The sequence below is a fragment of the Gopherus flavomarginatus genome, chromosome 2, assembly GCF_025201925.1.
Source record: "Gopherus flavomarginatus isolate rGopFla2 chromosome 2, rGopFla2.mat.asm, whole genome shotgun sequence".
Classification (NCBI taxonomy): domain Eukaryota; kingdom Metazoa; phylum Chordata; order Testudines; family Testudinidae; genus Gopherus; species Gopherus flavomarginatus.
This window is the reverse complement of record NC_066618.1, coordinates 35,155,239-35,174,651: the sequence shown is the minus strand read 5'-3', so window position 1 is coordinate 35,174,651 and position 19,413 is coordinate 35,155,239. Positions and strand designations below refer to the sequence as shown.

The 19,413-nt window shown below is 44.9% G+C and overlaps 1 protein-coding gene across 3 annotated transcripts in view; it reads left to right on the top strand.

The window, feature by feature from the left end:
* The window catches only part of APBB1IP (amyloid beta precursor protein binding family B member 1 interacting protein), a 126,011-nt gene that overhangs the window by 84,556 nt on the left and 22,042 nt on the right, over positions 1–19,413 (top strand). For all 3 annotated transcript variants that reach the window (XM_050939081.1, XM_050939080.1, XM_050939079.1), the window contains exons 11-12: positions 12,953–13,051; positions 13,548–13,665. In XM_050939081.1, coding sequence (XP_050795038.1) covers positions 12,953–13,051; positions 13,548–13,665 — 217 coding nt within the window. The remainder of the gene's footprint in view (positions 1–12,952; positions 13,052–13,547; positions 13,666–19,413) is intronic.

Here is a 19,413-nt window from a genome sequence, read left to right as displayed (position 1 = left end):
CTTTGGCAAAGTCACTTCCTCTCTGTCCCTCACTTTCCCCATCTGAAAATGGGTATAATTATATTTGCCTCCTTTGGAAAACACTTTGAGATTAACTAATGCAGTGGTTCTCAACTGATTACACATTGTGGACTGCATATGTGGTCCACAATGTGTTACCTGGGCCGCAGTGGCTGCGTGGTAGAGCAGCGGCAGCCCCAAACCTGACCCTCAATGTGCCAGGTGGCCAGCTGCCCACCCCATACCCCACAGGACCAGGGTTGGCCTGCTGGCCCCTGCCACACAGCTGCCCTGGATCACTCAAGGCCGGGCGGCTGCCCTGGATCACTGCCATGTAAGGCGGGCCAGCTGCTCACCCTGGATGCCCGCCATGTGGCTGCCCCAGACCCCAGAGCTCACGTGGCCGTCGGCTGTCCCAGATCCCCGCCAGGTGGGGCAGAGTCCGGCTGCTGGTCCCTGAACCCCACAGGGCCACATGGCAGCCCCGACCCCTGCCACACAGGGCAGGCCAGCAGCTCTGGACTCTGGAGCTTGTAGGGCCGGCCAGAAGCCCCGGATCCCTGACCCTGCAGGGCTCACCAGCAGCCACGACCCCAGACTCCCACCACACGGGGTCGGCCAGCAGCCCAGACCCTGCCATGCTGGGTGGCGGGGCAGCCTGGCTGGACCCCGCTGCGCCGGGTAGCAGAGCAACTGGGAACCCCGTGGACTCTGCCATGCGGGGTCTGGTGGTTGCCTCAGAGCTCTCTGGGTCGGGCGGCTGCCCCAGACCCCAGAGCTCATGGGACCAGGTGGCTGCCCCAGACCCCGAAGCTCACGGGGCAGGCCAGCTGCCCCAGACCCCGAAGCTCACGGGGCAGGCCAGCTGCCGCAGACCCCATGGGGCCCGCTGGCTGCCCCAGACCCCTGACCCCGTTAGGCTACCAGCAGCCCCGACCCCAGACTCCTGCCACATGGGGCAGGCCAGCAGCCCCGACCTGGACCCCAACCTTGCCGTGCTGGGCAGCAGGACAGCCCAACCAGAGCCCTCTGTGCTGGCAGTGGGACAGCTCAAACACCCTGTGCTGGGCAGCTGAGAACCTGGGACCCCAGGCACACAGGGCTAAGATGTGTGCTAATTGGGCTGTGGGTTGAGAACCGCCGAACTAAGGAAAATCACTATATAAGAGCGAGGTATTCTTATTATTCAGAAAATACATGCACAGTTAATGGAGAAAAGAGTTCAATCAGTTTTAGAAATAAGTTGAAGTTGGTTCTCTGTAAAAGACTTCAAAGCTGTTGTGAGCATATTTAACTGCCACAGTGCATCTGTATAACATTCAAAATGGGTGAAAGTGGTCAAAATTAGTATTTGGTTAATGTAAGTGCTTTCTAGACATTTTATTTGCTTTGCAAGTAGATGAAAATGATGTACATCAGGAAAATGATTTTGAGTGCTCAGCAATGTTTTTAATTATTCACATCACTGTGGGAACTTTATGACCCAATGCGCTACCATTTGTACAAAAAACAATTTATGCTACAAATTATCCCTGTTGCACTAAAGTATTTATTAAACTAAAATATCTTGGATGTGTGAAGTTAACATGTTGCGCCTTTGTATCACTGCGGTGGCGGAGGTGAAAAACCAACTGTGAAAGCCTGAGAGGAAGGGGTTTATGCATCATAAATTTGAGTTTGAAATATCTTTTACTTAAAAATGTTTGCTATAGTGCCTTTAAAGTGTACTAGCAATGTAACAGAATAAGCATCATATCCAGACAGCACTGTTGTGGGTAAGGAGAAATATAGTCTATTACTGTTATTGGTCTTCGTTTTTATTCTAATGTGTTTTCAGAGGCTGGGACATGTGTTAGGTTCCTGATTGGAACCATTTTGCACTTTATTGTGGCATTCTTGAAACTGGTGATTACAGTGGTTGAAAGAGCCTTAAACGTAGATGGTCTGCAAATTTTAAACTTGTTGTATGGGGGGAAATAGTGGCCAGTAGAGCCAAGTTCTACCACATCCTTCCTCTTTTACTTTCAGCCATTGCCAGGATGATGGGGCTGAGGATAGTGGTAGTTTGAGTGCGAGGGATTGTGGGAAAGAAAGGAACAACACTGTGGTGTGTTCTGGATAACTTCAGTCAGTTACCCTATGTGGCAAGCACCGCACTGCTGTCACACTCCCACCACAGCTGCAAGCCAACTCAAGTATCAGTTCCTCTCAATGCATTTAAGATGTAGTTGCAAAACCGGAGATCTCATTAACTCTGGTCCTATTGCATATAGCTCTTTTTTATCTCTCACTGCCTGTAAGACCTAGGGACAGGCCTAAACAAGTGTGTTCTCTCTACTCTGAGCCATATACTCCAGCTGTGAGCAGAAGTGTAACATTTCTAACAGTGTCTAGAATTGTGATTGACCATTGGGCTGTTTTTAGGTTGAGTGGATGCTGGTGACGTATAAGTGTGAAAATGGGAGTAGAGCTATCACAAAGTTTATACTGGTGAATTGCTCATCTCCTAGTTCGGTTTAGTATTCATGTGCAAGTGTTCTAAGTGAGATTATCCTGCAGGGGACAACTTGTCCTGAGTTGCCAAAGGAGAACAAACCATCTTAGAGTGTCATCACTGACTAATCACGACATGAGATGTTTTTCATTCTGTGATAGTGTCCAAGATGAATTAATGGAAAGGAATAGTCTTGTGCATACATTCAGGTGCAATGATGACAGACAGTGGCATTAACCTGTAAGTGAAAGGAGACTATTTTTTGGATAGTTGATTTCTCCAGACCTCATTTCATTAAGACTAAAATATGGGCTACGATACTGGGGTTTCACATCCACACCTTTTAAGCTTATGCTCACACATACTTCAAAGATATTGAAAGGGCCCATTGTTCATACAAAGGGGATGAATGATTAACAGAACAGCCTGTGATAAAGCTACATAAAACAACATGAATGTTCGTTTTGAAGAAATCACATGCATACCCCCTACCCATCCCCACCCCCAAAATAAATCCAAAACAACCCTGAGCCATCTTACCAGATGACTAGATCCAAGCAACAGAACTAGTACCTGATTCCAGAGATCCTCCCCCGCAATATCAGTGTGATGAAGTATACCTTGAAAGAAATATTGCTTTCTTTTATTTTATGATCTCATGTGTCTTTAGGGATGGCAGGGATCTCAAGAGATGATTAAGGCAGGGAGCAGAGTTTCTTACCATCTTCCCATGGGTGGCAAGTTTGTAGAAATTTTGGTGGTGCCCAGAACCTGCCCCTCAACTCTGCCCCTAGCTGCCTAAGGCTCTGGGAGGAGGCTTTGGGCGGGGAGGTCTGGGGTGCAGGTCCTGGGCTGGGGATTAGGGTGCAGGAGGGGTCCAGGCTTTGGGATGGAGTTTGGGTGCTGGGTGCAGGCTCTGGGCTGAGGCAGGGGGTGGGTGTGCAGGCGGGAGTGAGGGGTGCAGGCTTTGGGACGGAGTTTGGGTGCAGGCTCTGGGCTGGGGGTGGGGGCGTAGGAAGGAGTGAGAGGTGCAGGCTCTGGGAGGGAGTTTGGGGATGGGAAGGGATGTGTGGGAAGGGGGAGGGGGTGCACACTCTGGGAGGGAGTTTGGGGATAGGAGGGAGTGCAGGGGTGAGGGCTGTGGGGCTGAGGATGAGGGATTCATGATGCAGGAGGGGGCTCAGGGCTGGGGCAGAGGATTAGGGTGCGAGGGGATGATGGCTCTGGCTGGTGCTGAGGGGTTCATGATGCAGGAGGGGACTCAGGGCAGAGGGTTGGGGTGTGGGGTAAGGGCTGTGGGGCTGAGGATGAGGAGTTCATGATGTGGGGGGCTCAGGGCTGGGGTAGAGGATTAGGGTGCGAGGAGATGAGGGCTCTGGCTGGGGATGAGGGTTTGAGGTCTTGGAGAGGCTCAGGGCTAGGGCGGAAGGGCCAGGGTAAGGGCAGCCTGCCTTGCTAGTAGGGGATGGCAGGCACTAGGACCCGGGGGCAGCAGACAGCAGTTCTGCCCGGAGCCGCTCTACTCGGCAGCACAAGCAGGCAGGGGAGAGGCACTGCGCTGCTTTTTGTCAGGCAGGGACGTGGCGCGGCGGGGGGGGGACGCGCAGGGGGGAGGGGTGGAAGGCGGGGGCTGGGACCTGCTCCAGGCAGGGACGCGGTGGGGGGGAGACCTGTGGGGGTCGGGGCCCAATCCAGGCAGGGCCAGCGGAGAGACCCAGCTCCAAATATTGCTGGAGCAGGGCCCCCAGCCCTGAATATTCCTGGTGCTCAGGCACCGCAAATGTATATAACCTGCCGCCTATGCATCTTCCTGTGTGTATGTGTAGGACTGTCAAGTGTTTCTGGAAAGGGAAGGTGGGAATTCTATCAAAGGAGGATGTGCCCCTTTAGTTATAACCTCTTATGTTTGGAGAATCTTTTCTGATTGAACTGTGATGAGTTGTGAATGCAGCTTCCTGACTTTTTCCGGTCACTGCAGTGCTGCATTAAACATGCTTTAGCCCTGAGCATAGAGGAAGCTATTCCTTTCAACGATTTTTTTTTCCATTTGAACCATCAAGATACCTCAGGAGATAATGAAGGTAAAAGCTAGTTGACCAGTTTCTTAGAGGTTTCTCAAGAGCCCTTCTGAGTGTCTTCTAGTGAAAGAGAGAACATTTTGTTTAGCTTATTCAGAAGTTACCTGTCAGGATGATTCAGAAAGAGTCTGAGGTGAGGGAACAAATAGCTACTTCCTAATGCCCGCTACTACTAGACAGAGACAAGCCCAGCTGGGCTTGTCTAACTGAAAGGAGCCCAGATGGCTAATCAGCATCTACGAGAAAGCTGAAGTCACATTTAGCTGCCTCTATCAATTCCAGAGCAGTAAACTGGAACTAATATCTTTTGGAACCCTGGGAAGATAGTGTAGGGTAGGGAAAGGGCTCTGCCTAGGCTAATGGATAGAGTCAGCATGTGTCCTCAGGCATTTGAGGAACCATAAAGCTTGAAAGATATTTTTCTCCTCTTACCCACTTGGCCTATGCTGGGACATAACTCTCAATAAAATGAGACTAACCACTGGAACAGTTAAGTTACACATAAGAAAAACAACACAACCTATTAAAAAATAAAACCTCAGAAGGAATGAACCCTTCTAAGCGTGCATATAATTCCACCTTGCTCAACTAACCATTACTTAACACCGGCCAAAATTTAAAGGGCACCACCCTTTATCTTAACATCAGACCTTTTCCCTTTCAAGGTCAAATGAGGGTATTGCACATGTTAGTTCTAATCCTTGGCTCTCTTTTTATATCAGTGGTGAGGTGCTGGTGTTAGAAGTTCCTCTCCAAACAATCTAACAATAATAAAACAGTCTCTGGCCACCCATGCACATAACAGGACACTAATAGTATGGTCCAAGGAAGCTCTCCTGACCTCCAATACAGACGAGAAAAGGGATGCACAGCCAGCTGGAAAGAAACATTTCATTCAAACCTGTATCCAAACAAGGATACCTCTCCTATTGCCATGCAGAGCATGACAGAAAGAACAAACCCCATAGTAACACAGCTTTCCAGATCACCCGCTTTTGCTGACAGCTCTGGCTACTCAGAAATGAAAGGGAAGCAAAAACTTCTGCTCATACTTCTCCAAGAAGTCTATTTTTAGCAACCACTGGAAGAAATTACCTCTCACATCTGTAGTGAGTGCACAAGCTGAGAGTGTCCAGCACTATGTGGGATAGCACCTATACAATATAAATATAAAGCAGCTGTGCCTGAAATGTGGCTCTCCTACTACATTATCTGAGGATTGTATTGGGAACAGCATGTACATCATCAACAGTCATTTCGTACTGTTAGGTTGAAACTAATGCTGTCAAGCGATTTAAAAAATTAATCACGATTAATCACCCTGTTAATGATAGAATACCAATTATTTTTGGATGTTTTCTACATTTTCAAATGTAGTTATTTCAATTACAACACAAAATACAAAGTGTACAGTGCTCAATTTATATTTATTTTTATTACAAATATTTGCACTGTAATAAACAAAAGAAATAGTATTTTTAACTCACCTCATACAAGTACTGTAATACAATCTCTTTATCATGAAAGTTGAACTTACAAATGTAGAATTACGTACAAAAAAACTGCATTCAGATCCAAACAACGTAAAACTTCAGAGCCTACAAGTCCACTCAGTCCTATTTCAACCAATTGTTCAGACAAACAAATTTGGTTACAATTTGCAGGGGATAAAGCTGCTCGCTTCTTGTTTACAATGTCACCTGCAAGTGAGAACAGGCATTTGCATGGCACTGTTGTAACTGTCATAGCAAGATATTTATGTGTCAGATGCGCTAAAGATTCATATGTCCCTTCATACTTCAACAACCATTCCAGAGGACATGCGTCCATGCGGATGACGAGTTCTGCTCAACGATCCAAAGTAAATCGGAACCAAGCATGTTCATTTTCATCATCTGAGTCAGAGGCCACCCACAGAAGGCTGATTTTCTTTTTTGGTGGTTCAAGTTCTGTAGTGTCTGCATCTGAGTGTGGCTCTATTAAAACTTGTGAAAGCATGGTCTGCACCTGACTCGTCCCTGTCAGATATTGGAAGGCACTTCAGATTATTAAACCTTGGGTCGAGTGCTGTAGCTATTTTTAGAAACCTTACATTGGTACCTTCTTTGCATTTTGTCAAATCTGCTGTGAAAGTGTTCTTAAAACGAACATGTGCTGGGTCATCATCCGAGACTGCGAGTAAAACAGAACAGGAGACACACAATTCTCCTCCAAGAAGTTTAGTCACAAATTTAATTAATGATTTATTTTTTTAATGAGCATTATCAGCATGAAAGCATGTTCTCTGTAATGGTGGCAGAAGCATGAAGGTGCTTATGAATGTTTAGCATATCTGGCACGTAAATACCTTGCAACGCCAGCTACAAAAGTGCCATGCTAACACCTGCTCACACTTTCAGGTGACACTGTAAATAAGAAGCAGGCAGCAGTATCTTACATAAATGTAAACAAACTTGTTTGTCTGAGCAATTGGCTGAACAAAAAGTAAGACTGAGTGGACTTGTAGGCTCTAAAGCAGGGGTAGGCAGCCTATGGCACGGGTGCCGAAGACGGCACGTGAGCTGATTTTTAAGTGGCACTCATGCTGCCCGGGTCCTGGCCACTAGTTCGGGGGGCTCTGCATTTTAATTTAATTTTAAATGAAGCTTCTTAAACATTTTAAAAGCCTTATTTACTTTACATACAATAATAGTTTAGTTATATATTATAGACTTATAGAAGGAGACCTTCTAAAAACATTGACATGTATTACTGGCACGCAGAACCTTAAATTAGAGTGAATAAATGAAGATTCGGCACACCACTTCTGAAAGGTTGCCGACTCCTGCTCTAAAGTTTTACATTGTTTTGTTTTTGAGTGCAGTTATGTAACCAAAAAAACCCTATATTTGTAAGTTACACTTTCACAATAAAGAGATTGTACTACAGTGCTTATATGAAATGAATTGAAAAATACTATTTCTTTTGTTTATCATTTTACAGTGCAAATATTTGTAATAAAAATAATATAAAGTGAGCAGTGTACACTTTTTATTCTGTGCTGTAATAGAAATCAATATATTTGAAAATGTAGAAAAACATCCAAAATACTGTATTTAATAAATTTCAATTGGTATTCTATTGTTTAACAGTGCAATTAATTGCGATTACTTTTTTTAATCACAATTAATTTTTTGAGTTAATCGTGTGAGTTAACTGTGATTAATCGACAGCCCTAGCTCAAACCATTCCAAAGCCAGAGGATCCTACCTTGGCAAGAAGGTTCAGTTCATGTCCTTGGTGAAATTTTCCATTGTGTTTAACAGAAACCTTGAACATAATAGTGTTTATCTTGTGTCTGTGTGAGAGTATTCACCAGTCCTGAAGCCAGTTATCTCATGCCATGATGAAAAATCCTTCAAAGCAGACAAATAGCAAGGTAATCTATATGCAAATTGACTGGTTTAGTCAGCCTGATGTGTCTGAGACTGAGTGAATTTAATTATGGTTTATTGGTGCTGGTTTTGCTTGAGTAATCTGAAGGTAATGGTGCATAATGCTGAATTAATCTAGGATGAAACAAAATGGTTTCCTGGGGATAAACTGAGACAAAGGCATCATCATACTCCATTTCTGCAGCTGTGTAATTTTTCCTTGTAGCCCATTGTAGCTTTCTTGGTATCCTCTGGAGTCTGCCACATCTCTCTCAGATCTCTAATGTTCACAAGAATTTTAGAGCCAAATTCTCTGCTCAAGTAGCTTTTTTTCCTATAATGGAGTTACTCCAGCAGATAATTTGGTCCTTCATTTGGTCCACTGCTGGTTCTCTCCTCTTCCACACCTAACATATCCCCTCGCAGATGCCTATAAAGTGTACACTCTGTAGGACACCCTTTTAAAAATGTAAAAGTGAGAAGTAAGTGCATTTGAGAGATAAGATGATATGAGAGAGTCCTAGAAAGGAAACAAAAAGGATACAGAACAAGAGAGCATTTTTGCCTCTTCATCTGAAACAATTTAATCCTTTAGCATCAACATTTCAGGTGAGTATTTAAATTAAAATCAGGCCTCCACTAATAACCTGAAAAAAGCAAATGTAAAAAGATTTATTAATAAGCTGTTTCAGAGATTGTAGGGAAACAGGGCCCTGCACTGAAGAGCTCACAGTCTAAGTAAGTGTGTAAGTTTCTGCAGGATTGGTGCCTAAACAATATAGAGGCAGAGTGAGGGAAGGGATATAATAAATGCTTTTTCTTTTCTCTGAAAAGTTATTCTCTTTAGTTAACAGTAACTATCTTTAAAAAAAAAATACTTAAACCAAAAGTATTGCTTCATCACCAGGGAAGTGTAAGTTAGAAGCAGAATTACCTTATGACAATGCAGTCGTTTTAGATAAGCAGATTCTTTGCACATTTTAGGTAAATCAGGCAAGCCTCCAGGCTGGCATTCTCGTTGCAGGGAATATATGGAGTCAGAATGTTACTGAATTTAGAAGCAATTAGCCACACTTTTACCTCAGTTTTCTGGGTGTCCAACTTGATACTTTGGGGTTGATTTTCCAAAGTGTTGAGCACACACCATTCGCATTGATTTCAATTGTAGCAGATGCTCAGCATTTCTGAAAACCACTCCTCAAGGGATCTCAAAATGGTAGAGGTACCCCAAAATCAATAGGCCAAAAATGCCAGAAGTGGCTAACTCCAAAGCCATCAGTTTGTGGATCAGTGCTCAGTTTCGTAGACAGTAACACCTCCCAGAAGCTTTAGGTAAGTAACTAGCTTTACACATTTTTTGGCAAGGAAGTCCATGAGATAACTGAATATCTATAGCTTATTTTTCATTTTCATGGTTGGAAGAAGGTGAAGAAAGATAACATGTTATTGAGATATTCTCTCTGTCACACACACTCTTGTTTTAGTCATTAGACACAAGGCATACAAACCACATCTTTCGGTTCCTATTTCACTGTAGGTTTTCAGTGTGTTCTATTTTGTTTTCTTTAGGCATAAGATTTACTTTATACTTTAAATTCATCTGCGCAGAACCTTTTTGGTTTTGTTCAGCTTCTTGAAAAATAAGGTCTTTATATTCAAGTGTTTCCTTATTCTTTATCTATACAAATAATGCTTGGGAGGGACACAGTGTGTTACATGACACTTGGAAAGAAGCCAGAGGGTTGGAGTGGAGATGGCCTAGGTTCTATTCCTGACCCTTTTACTGGTTTTCTGGGTGACCTTTGGCAAGTCCCTCAAAGGCCTAATTTTCAGAGGGGCTGAGAACCTGCAACTCTTTCTGATTTCATGTGGAATTTCAACACTTCTGAAAATCAGGCCCTTAGCCAATATGTGCTTCAGTTTCCCCATCTGTAAAATGGTGATAATACTACCTCCTCACCTTTATTAAGCACTGTGCGATCTATGCTATAGAAATACAGTGCACTGAAATGTAATAAAATCTGTTATAGATTATTTTTCAGGCCCTATAGGATTTCTGTGGCTTTTAACATAATGCCTGAACTCCCTTTCTGCTTCTTTGGAGTTTGCTTGGATGTTATCACTTTTCACTGGAGCCATGGCATCTGAGGAGGTGCTTTTTGAACTGTCGTCCTTTATAATTCACTTGATTGCTGGATGTTTCCAAGGAAAAGGGAAATAAACCTCTTCAGAGAAGATGTTTTTGCTTTACCATCTGATCATTGCAGGGAGCTTTTCCGCACACAGTGTGCACTGAGCCTGGAGGTGTGTTTGCTGTGTGCTGGGTAACGCTGTGAGGCATTCTTGAGGCTGAGTCCCTCTCAGTTCTCTTGAACATTATGGCTCTTCATCACCCCTAAACTACGGCAATGCTTAGCTGGCCTAGTCATGCTACTTCCTTTTCAGCATGGTTGATTCCAGTGAGCAAGTTTCTCCCAGTGTTTGTCCAAGTTATTTGGGTTAATGACAAATTTCCTTTCAGGAAGTTCTTATAAGTGATATTAAATGTGGTTTTAAAAAAATGAGGGAGACTCATGGTATTTGAAGGATCGTTGAACTGCTGTTCATTTTGGTGGGAAGAGAAGACCCTCTATCTCAGCGTATGTGCCCGGCCATTTGGTAGCATCATGAGCCGCCAGTGCTATAAAACCATTGAAAAGTATTTGGTGCCATCTGCTGGACTGAATAGAATATTACAAGTCAGACCAAAAATTCCCTGATATCTTGTGAAAGGCGCGTCAGGAGTTGAAATTATCCATATGTCCATTCTAGCGCCCTGTATGAAAGGGGCTCTAGGCTGGAGATGTTCTTCACACCAGGAAACTGAATTGGACCTTGGATGTTCTGAGTTGGAGTTTTCCAGGATAAACCACCAACAGTGCACTTGGATAGAAGCAGTGAAATAAGCCAGTGATAATGTCCTTATAACCCTTCTGTCAGCAGTTGTCAGCAGCAAAAATGGCCAGGTTCAAATATCTAGGGGTTCCTCCTAGAATTAACCAATACTGCCACAAGCTTGAACAACTACCCAGAAACCTCTGTGCAATGCTTAACTGGCAATGCTTCCCCTCTGACATGCACCAACTTTGTGTATGAGACAAAGAAAATGTTATTAGGGGAAAGGAATACAGTATTAATTTTGGGAAACACAGCAACATACAGTAAGTCATTCATATGTTTATATGAGTAGTAGGTAAAACACTCACCCACACAGTCTCTTTGGCAGTAATCCCTTGCCCCAGTTTCCCCACCTGCTGATGTGAACAGTCAATGGACATACACCTCTACCCCAATATAACACGACCCAATATAACATGAATTCAGATATGATGCGGTAAAGCAGCGCTCGGGAGGGGGGGCGGGGCTGCGCACTCCAGCGGATCAAAGCAAGTTCGATATAACACGATTTCACCTATAATGTGGTAAGATATTTTGGCTCCTGAGGACAGCATTATATCGAGGTAGAGGTGCATGTCCCTTTAACACCTTGCTTTCTCACTGGTGCACCCCATGTACCCCACCCACTCATGGGTTTGGGGGTGTTTTTTTGGTCAGTGGTTAGTCCTGGAATGTGGGAGTACAGTCAGGCAGGCTCATCTCTGGCCCCAAAGAGGAAGTGCTGCCTTAGTACTACCTCTGCATCATATCTTATCAGGATGCAGGTCCTCGGACTCCGAACCCAGCGACAGTGAGTGCTGCTCTAGAGATGCTATGTAGGTGACAGACATAGGTCCTTACCAGAGTTAACTCTGTTCTATCATTGCACTGTGGAAGGGGTTCAGTGACAAAGGACCCTTGAGCACAGTCCTGGCCACAAGAGATTTACTTCTCACAAGGTAGAAACCCCTTGTGACTAGTGTACTGCCCAGCTGTGCAATAGTTTGGATTATGGCAACTCCTCTCAGGGCATATTAAGTACAGTTTTATGCCCTTTTGTCACACAATAGGATAACATTTAATTCCCCCCCCCCCATCCAGCACTTTAATTAATTTTAACCAAAACAACCAACGTTCACACTGGGAGGGCGGATAACAAACATGCAAATAAGGTCTGCTCATCCTGTCTCATCTCCTTGTTCACCAATAGATGGTAGCATAAATATCCTGCCCAATAGTTTCTGAGCTGCCTGGGGTTTACATCCTACTGTACTGTAGCATTGGAGGCTAGTTCCTTCAAAATCTAAAATCAGTAGGTGCAATTTTCAAGCAAGCAATCTGACTGAAATTTGTAACAGACTCTGAGCTGTAGGGATATGTCAGTGTTGAGCAGTAGCAGTAAGGGTTCCAGATCCACTTCAAAAAATCAAAGGATTTAAGTGTCCTGGAAAAAGTGGTTACGTTTGGTGGTGTTGCATTATGTATAATCCTATAGCTACAATAGGATGGAATTTTGCAGCAGTGTTGGTGAGAGGTACAAAGGATAAAGGGGCATAGAACAAAAACTTGGAATAGCGCTAGAGCTAGTCTCACAGGAAGACAATGAGTCTAAAGACAAAAATCTGTTTCAGCTCATGGTCTGTGCTTATCCAAATTAAATATGCTCTTTAGAAATGATAATCACTTTGCACTTTCAGGCTGGATGTATTACAGATTGCAACAGACTTCCTCTGTTTACACATTGAGCACTAGGCACTGAACCATGACATTTCTAGACTTTATTGACCTGTAGGTCACATTTTAGCTTTCTAAAACTCAGGTATTTACATTGCAGACCTCTCTTACAACCTTTGTTATAAGCAAATGCTACAAATGTTAATCCCTGTGTGCTGAAGTTTGTGATTTCATTTTTTACACACTGATAATTGTCATCTTCATGTTAACGTGCTCTAGAAAGTCAGTGTTCCCATTGCGATCACCATATGAGGCTTTGACTTTTTTACATTTTGCCATATATGTAGATTTTTAACTGCAAGAATTATTCATTCCAGCATCCCCAGATTCAAAAGGAGTCACAATATATCAAGTATTTATGCTGTGATGACCAGGGGACTCTACAGCAGTGGGTAACAGGAATCAGAATTGCCAAGGTGAGAATGAAGACCATTCCTCTCCCCACCCTCCAACTCCCTCAGCTAACTGGCTGTCATTGAGGCTCACTGCATCCAGTCAGTGTACAATAAGTGGCTTGATCCTAGCTTCTGTATCTGCCACTGTTTCTTGCTGTGGGATGACACCAAATAGACACCCCCAGGCTTCCCCCCCCTACTCCTTTACAAAGTGCTTTGAAGCATACAGTGCTATAGTATTATTTTAAGCACTTATCTTGCATTGAGTGGATCCTAGGGCAGAATCCCATTGAAATCAATAGGGTGCAGGGGTCAATAGACTCTCTATACAGGTGTAGGGATTCTCTCTGGCATGTCCCAGTACAGATTCAGGCTCAGTTTTTGTAGAAATAGCTGCTTTCTAACAAAATTTGGAAAAGGGTTCAAAAAAATGCAGCTCACAGCAAATGTGTGTTTGGACATGCAGATAGTTGCATTGACTCTGCTTCAGGATTAAAGATGCGCTTTATTTCCCCAGTATGGCAAGACACTGTATGATAACTACAAACGTGCAGTACAGAGGGCCAGTTTGGCCTCTGGATGGGCAAACCTGGCGACTGTGAAACCAGCTGTCACTGCAGGATCATCCTTGACAGGTATCTACACTGTTTGACATGATTAAACCTTAGGCAAGAGTGCTGAGGATTTTGTGAGGATTAAGTTTAGTAATAAGACTCTTTGTTCTGGCCTTCAGTTGTAACCCATAGCTATGGGATACTGCTACAGGAAATAAGTTCACAACTTTGAACATAAGTCACCCAGAGCAGAACAGAGTTAACATGCATTCCTGGCACATTTAATAGAATGCTTTTTTGGTGGCTTCCATGTACGGGTTCCCCTTCGCTGTGCCTCATCTTGACTAAATGTTCAAGATCCTGTAGTCTCTCATTCAGAGAAAGACGTGTTCTTCATCTCTACCCTGTCACTCTTGGAACGTTTGCGTCAGTGGGCTTTTCTGAGGATAATGCTGTTGCCACTCCACGAAGTGATCAGGACAGCAATGAGCCACTCTATCTAACAATGAGAATGAGATAAGGAAGAGAACACTATTTCCATCACAACATGGAACAAGGGGCCCCAGAGTCTTTAGCAAACTCATCTTCACTACAGCACAGTCACAAGGGGGCAGCGTGGGGGTAATTTCTAACTTTACATACAGTAGATCTGTTGCTTTTCTGTTGCCCATTTATCACTATAGAGCAGCATTTCTCAAACTGTGGAGGGCTTAGAGGATCATGAAAGGGTACAAAGGGTCATGACATTAAAAGTGGGCGGGGGTGGAGAGAAAATGCAAGAAAGCCAGAATATGTTCCAGTTGGAGGAGCTCCTGGCCTGGGGGGCTGGCTGGGCTCAGCTTCCCATGCTGGGCATTTTGATTCCATGCACCAAGGACGAGGTCACAGTGCCACTCAGATTTGGCTTGGCTGCCCTGCTGGCAGAGTGGCAGGGCCCCCAGGTCGCAATGCCTCAAGTGGGGAAAATTGAGCCAGCTGTCTCCATGGGCCAGGAGCTACTGCTGCAGGGTGTGTGGGTGGGTGGGTGGATGGGGGGGGGAGAGGGTGTCTCACTCTGCAACTCTCACACACACGGACCTGCCACCCCTTAGTGGCAGCACCCAACCACCCTCCCTCCTGGCTTCCCACTCCCCACCCCCATCTTTGTGCTTTTAATTTTCCTAAAAATACCCAAACCAAAGCAAAAAACCAACCAAGTCACACCTCTAACTCCTGGGGATCTCCTTGACAGAGGTGAGCCCAAAGCTGGGGTGCGCAGCCTGAAGAAGGTTGCTGAAGAGGCATAACAGGGTATGACAATAATAGTGACCTGCACTACTGTTTTTACTTCACACATTTGAAATATATTTTATTCGTTACAAAAAGTGTTCTGGGCCCCCTTTTAAAAAAATAAGATACATAATGCCTTTAAAACCAGTTAAAATCAAATCAAATTAAACAAACTGTCCCCAGCCCACCAGTATTGTCACCTTCCACATTCCCCCATCACAACACTAAATAAATAAATAAATAAAATCATCCCACTCCAGAATTCTCCAGATACCTTCCCCAGGCCTTACCTCCCTTCGCCCCAAATGCTTAGGGGCAGCTACATGCCTGGAAAAGTTCAGGTTCCTGGGGACCAGTGAAGGGACTGAGTTCCAAAGTCAAGGGGAACTCCCTGCCAGCTGCTCCATTTGAGAGGCGTGGGACAGCTGCTGGAGGGATGGTGTAGGGGTGGCGGTTTGACTCGGATTTGATGTTGTGATGGGGAGTACACTGAAGGCAACAGAACAATGACTGATTTCAGTGGGTTTCCACACAAGTGCAGGAATCCATGCTAGCAGATCCCAAAACAGGAGCAGGGCTTACTTGAGCATATGCACCTCTATGGTTTTGACCATTGACAAGAATCCAGGCATAGGTCATAATAGATGATCATACAAAACACTGCATGTCTCTCACAGCAGAAGGATAGCTGTCTTCTAGAGCAGTGGTTTTCAAACTGCCGGTCACGAGCCAATACTGGGTTGCGGAATGTAAGGCACAAAGTCACAGCGGCTCTGGTCAACTTAACCGCCTGGGCCATTAAAAGTCCCATCGGCAGTGCTGCCCAGCTAAGGCAGACTAGTTCTTACCTGTTCTGACACCGTGCTGTGCCACGGAAGCAGCCAACAGCAGGTCCGGCTCCTAGGTGGGAGGGCCACAAGGCTCCACGTGCTGTCCTCACCCCATGCACTGGCTCCACACTCCTATTGGCCAGGAACCAGCCAATGGGAGCTGGGGTGGGGGGAGGTGCCTGCAGACAAGAGCCTCACGGAGCCACTTGCGTGCCTCCGCCTAGGAGCCAGACCTACTGCTAGCCACTTCCAGGGCACAGTGCAGTTTGTGGTGCCAGGGCAGGCAGGAAGCCTGCCTTAGCGCCCTCGCTGCCCCACTGACTGGGAGCCACCCAAGGTAAGCCCGCACCCCAACCCTGTGCCCCACTCCCCTGCTCCAGCCCTGAACCTCCCCCACAACCCAGAGCCCCGTATATGGATGTGTGTGTGCAAATTATATACACAGACACACATGATGGAACGCAATCAAAATATAAATGACCTACAGTGGTGATACAGATTAATTTCATACATGATAACATGTTCAAATATAGAATAGAAGCAGTACAAGTCAACACTTCCACTGCCTATTCATCTGAAAGAATGATTCATATTAAATGGTTATATACCTGTTGAAAGATCTTATTAACTGATATCACTGTAGACTTATCTATTGAGGGTTATTAGCATTCTAGTGCAAGCAGGTTATTGGGACTATACATACACTCTGCTAGCATCTATCACACTAGCCCAACATAAAATACAGCAAATTAGATGTGGCCAGAACTTAGTTTCCCTCTGTCCCTTCCTTTTTATCATATGGAATGTCTAACAATGAGCAGCTGTTGGCTGACATTCTAAAATGGGGCTGAATATTTTTTTCAAACTGCCATTCACAGTATTAGCTGGAATGAATAGCAATCTACAATCCTGCACTAACATGGGAGGGAGTTTTGTTTAATCAGCCTCAGTAACAGCTGAAGCATTGCTCAGATGGCAGGTGGAGCTTCCTGTTCTCACATCTCATTTGTAGCATGTATGGTGATTGGAACATTGTGGCCAACATTTGTGGTATCTGTAAATACCCAAACTGTAGAGTCTGTGGTTTTTTAAGGGTCCTTTGTGCCAAAGTCATCTCATGCAATACGTTGTTTTCATCTCTGTCTTGCTACATTAATCTTCATGTGGTTGAACACACTGTGTATAATTTCGACAGCACATGAGTGTTCAAAAGACCAAGGCTGCTGCTGTTCCCTAGATGTAATTCTGCAAGAGGCCTGTTGCTATACAGGGCATTTTGTATTCTGCTTTGGACAAAAATTTGCCGATTTAAAAAACTGTTGGTAATTTTGTTTGAACACTGGAAAGACTAGAAAACAAAATTAGAGAGAGAAGGCCGCATGGAATTAGTCTGGATTTTCACTGATGTAATGGAGCATGCTTTGGGTGGCTGTCCTTGTGTATAGCGGGTTGGGGATCAAGTGCCAAATGGTGCCCTTAAGTCTTAGGCCATTTGGAAAATAGAGACAAAGCCATTAATGCCAGGAGGCATTGGCAGCAGGTTTCCATTTAGCTATTCCCTGACTTCCTGATTTTATCATTTTGCCAGATAGGTCCACTGCGTGGAGAGGGCCAGGATACAGTGCCCCACATCTATCCACCCTCTCCCTTTTTAGGTTCAGCAGGACTGGAGATTAGAACATTTTTGACCAGACTGACCCAAAAGCTCCCACTGTTTGTGAATTGTTCTTCAGGCCCATTCATAGAAAGACTTCACACATCAAGAAGGAAAAATGTGTCCCCCAGCTAAGCAGCTGGATTATGGATCCCAGCTGGTCCACCAATCTCTCTGCAGAGTGCTTGTACCCACTGACTTGTGCCTAGTGGCCCACATGATTGATTGTATCAGCTAATGGAAGCTCCTTGTTGAATTTCTAACAAATATTCAATATAGTGCCCATAATCAGCATGACACTTGGAATTAAGTAGATTTATTTCAATGAATACATAACAAGCACATAAAAAGCATATATAAAAATACCGCAGGCCAAGTTCTGCTCTGACTTGCATCATGTGTAGCCTTAGTGAAGTCAATGGCACAGCAGAGTTTGGTCTTGCTTCTCTGTTTGTTAAAGTTGTGTGATCTGTAAATCTTCTAATCAAGTCATTTACTGTTAATAAGTAAACTTTGCACATCATATTCATAGCACCTATTTGCTAAATGGACAAATGCAGCAATTTTATTGGGAAATGCCAGGACTAAAAACATATATGATCAGACATGTATTGCGGGATATTCAATACTCATTAAAACCCGATCCAAGAAGCACTTGAGCACAGTTAGGTCTGGTCTACACTACGTGTTAAACTGAATTTAGCAGTGTTAAACCGATTTAACCCTGCACCCGTCCACACAACGAGGCCCTTAATATCGATATAAAGGGCTCTTTAAACTGGTTTCTGTACTCCTCCCCGACGAGAGGAGTAGCACTGAAATCGGTATTGCCATGTCGGATTAGGGTTAGTGTGGCCACAAATCGACGCTATTGGCCTCCGGGCAGTACCCCACAGTGCACCATTGTGACCGCTCTGGAAAGCAATCTGAACTCGGATGCACTGGCCAGGTAGACAAGAAAAGCCCTGCGAACTTTTAAATTGCATTTCCTGTTTGCCCAGCATGGAGCTCTGATCAGCACAGGTGGCGATGCAGTCCCAAATCCAAGAAGAGGTCCAGCATGGACCGTACGGGAGATACTGGATCTGATCGCTGTATGGGGAGACAAATCTGTTCTATCTGAGCTCCTTTACAGAAGACGAAATGCCAAGGCATTTGAAAAAAAAATCTCCAGGCTATGATACAGAGTCCACAGCATAGTGCTGTGTGACAAGCGTAACGGAAAGCCAAAGAATCAAATGGACGCTCATGGACGGAGGGAGGGGGGACTGAGGACTCCAGCTATCCTGCAGTCTCCAAAAATCATTTGCATTCTTGGCTGAGCTCCCAATGCCTGTAGGGTCAAACACATTGTCCGGGGTGGTTCAGGGTATATCTCATCAATTTACTGCCCCCTCCCCTCCCGTGAAAGAAAAGGGGAAAAAAATCATTTCTTGACTTTTTTCAATGTCACCATATGTCTACTGCATGCTGCTGGTAGACGCGGTGCTGCGGTACTAAACAGCAGCATCCTCTCCCCTCCCCTCCCCGGTGGCAGACGGTACAGTACAAAAGGACTGATAGCCGTCCTCATCATCAGCCCGTGAGTGCTCCTGGCTGGCCTCAGGTGAGGTCGGCCGGGGGTGCCTGGGTAAAAATAGGAATGACTCCCGGTCATTCCCGGCAGATGGTACAGAATGGCTGGTAACCATCCTCATCATAGCAACTGGGGGCTGAGCTCCATCAGCCCCCGCCCTTTTATGTCTAAAGAAAAGATTCTGTACTGCCTGGACTATCATAGCAGCAGGATGCTGGGCTCCTCTCCCCCGCACCGTTTAATGTCCTGCCTGGACTATCATAGCAGCTGGAGGCTTCCTCCCATTCATTTTATCTCACTAAAAACTCAGTGTTTCTTATTCCTGCATTCTTTATTACTTCATCACACAAATGGGGGGACACTGCCATGGTAGCACAGGAGGGTTGGGGGAGGAGGGAAGCAATGGGTGGGGTTGTTGCAGGGGCACTCCCTAGAATGGCATGCAGCTCATCATTTCTGTGGGATCTGACACGGAGTGGCTGTGCTCTCTGGTTCTCTGG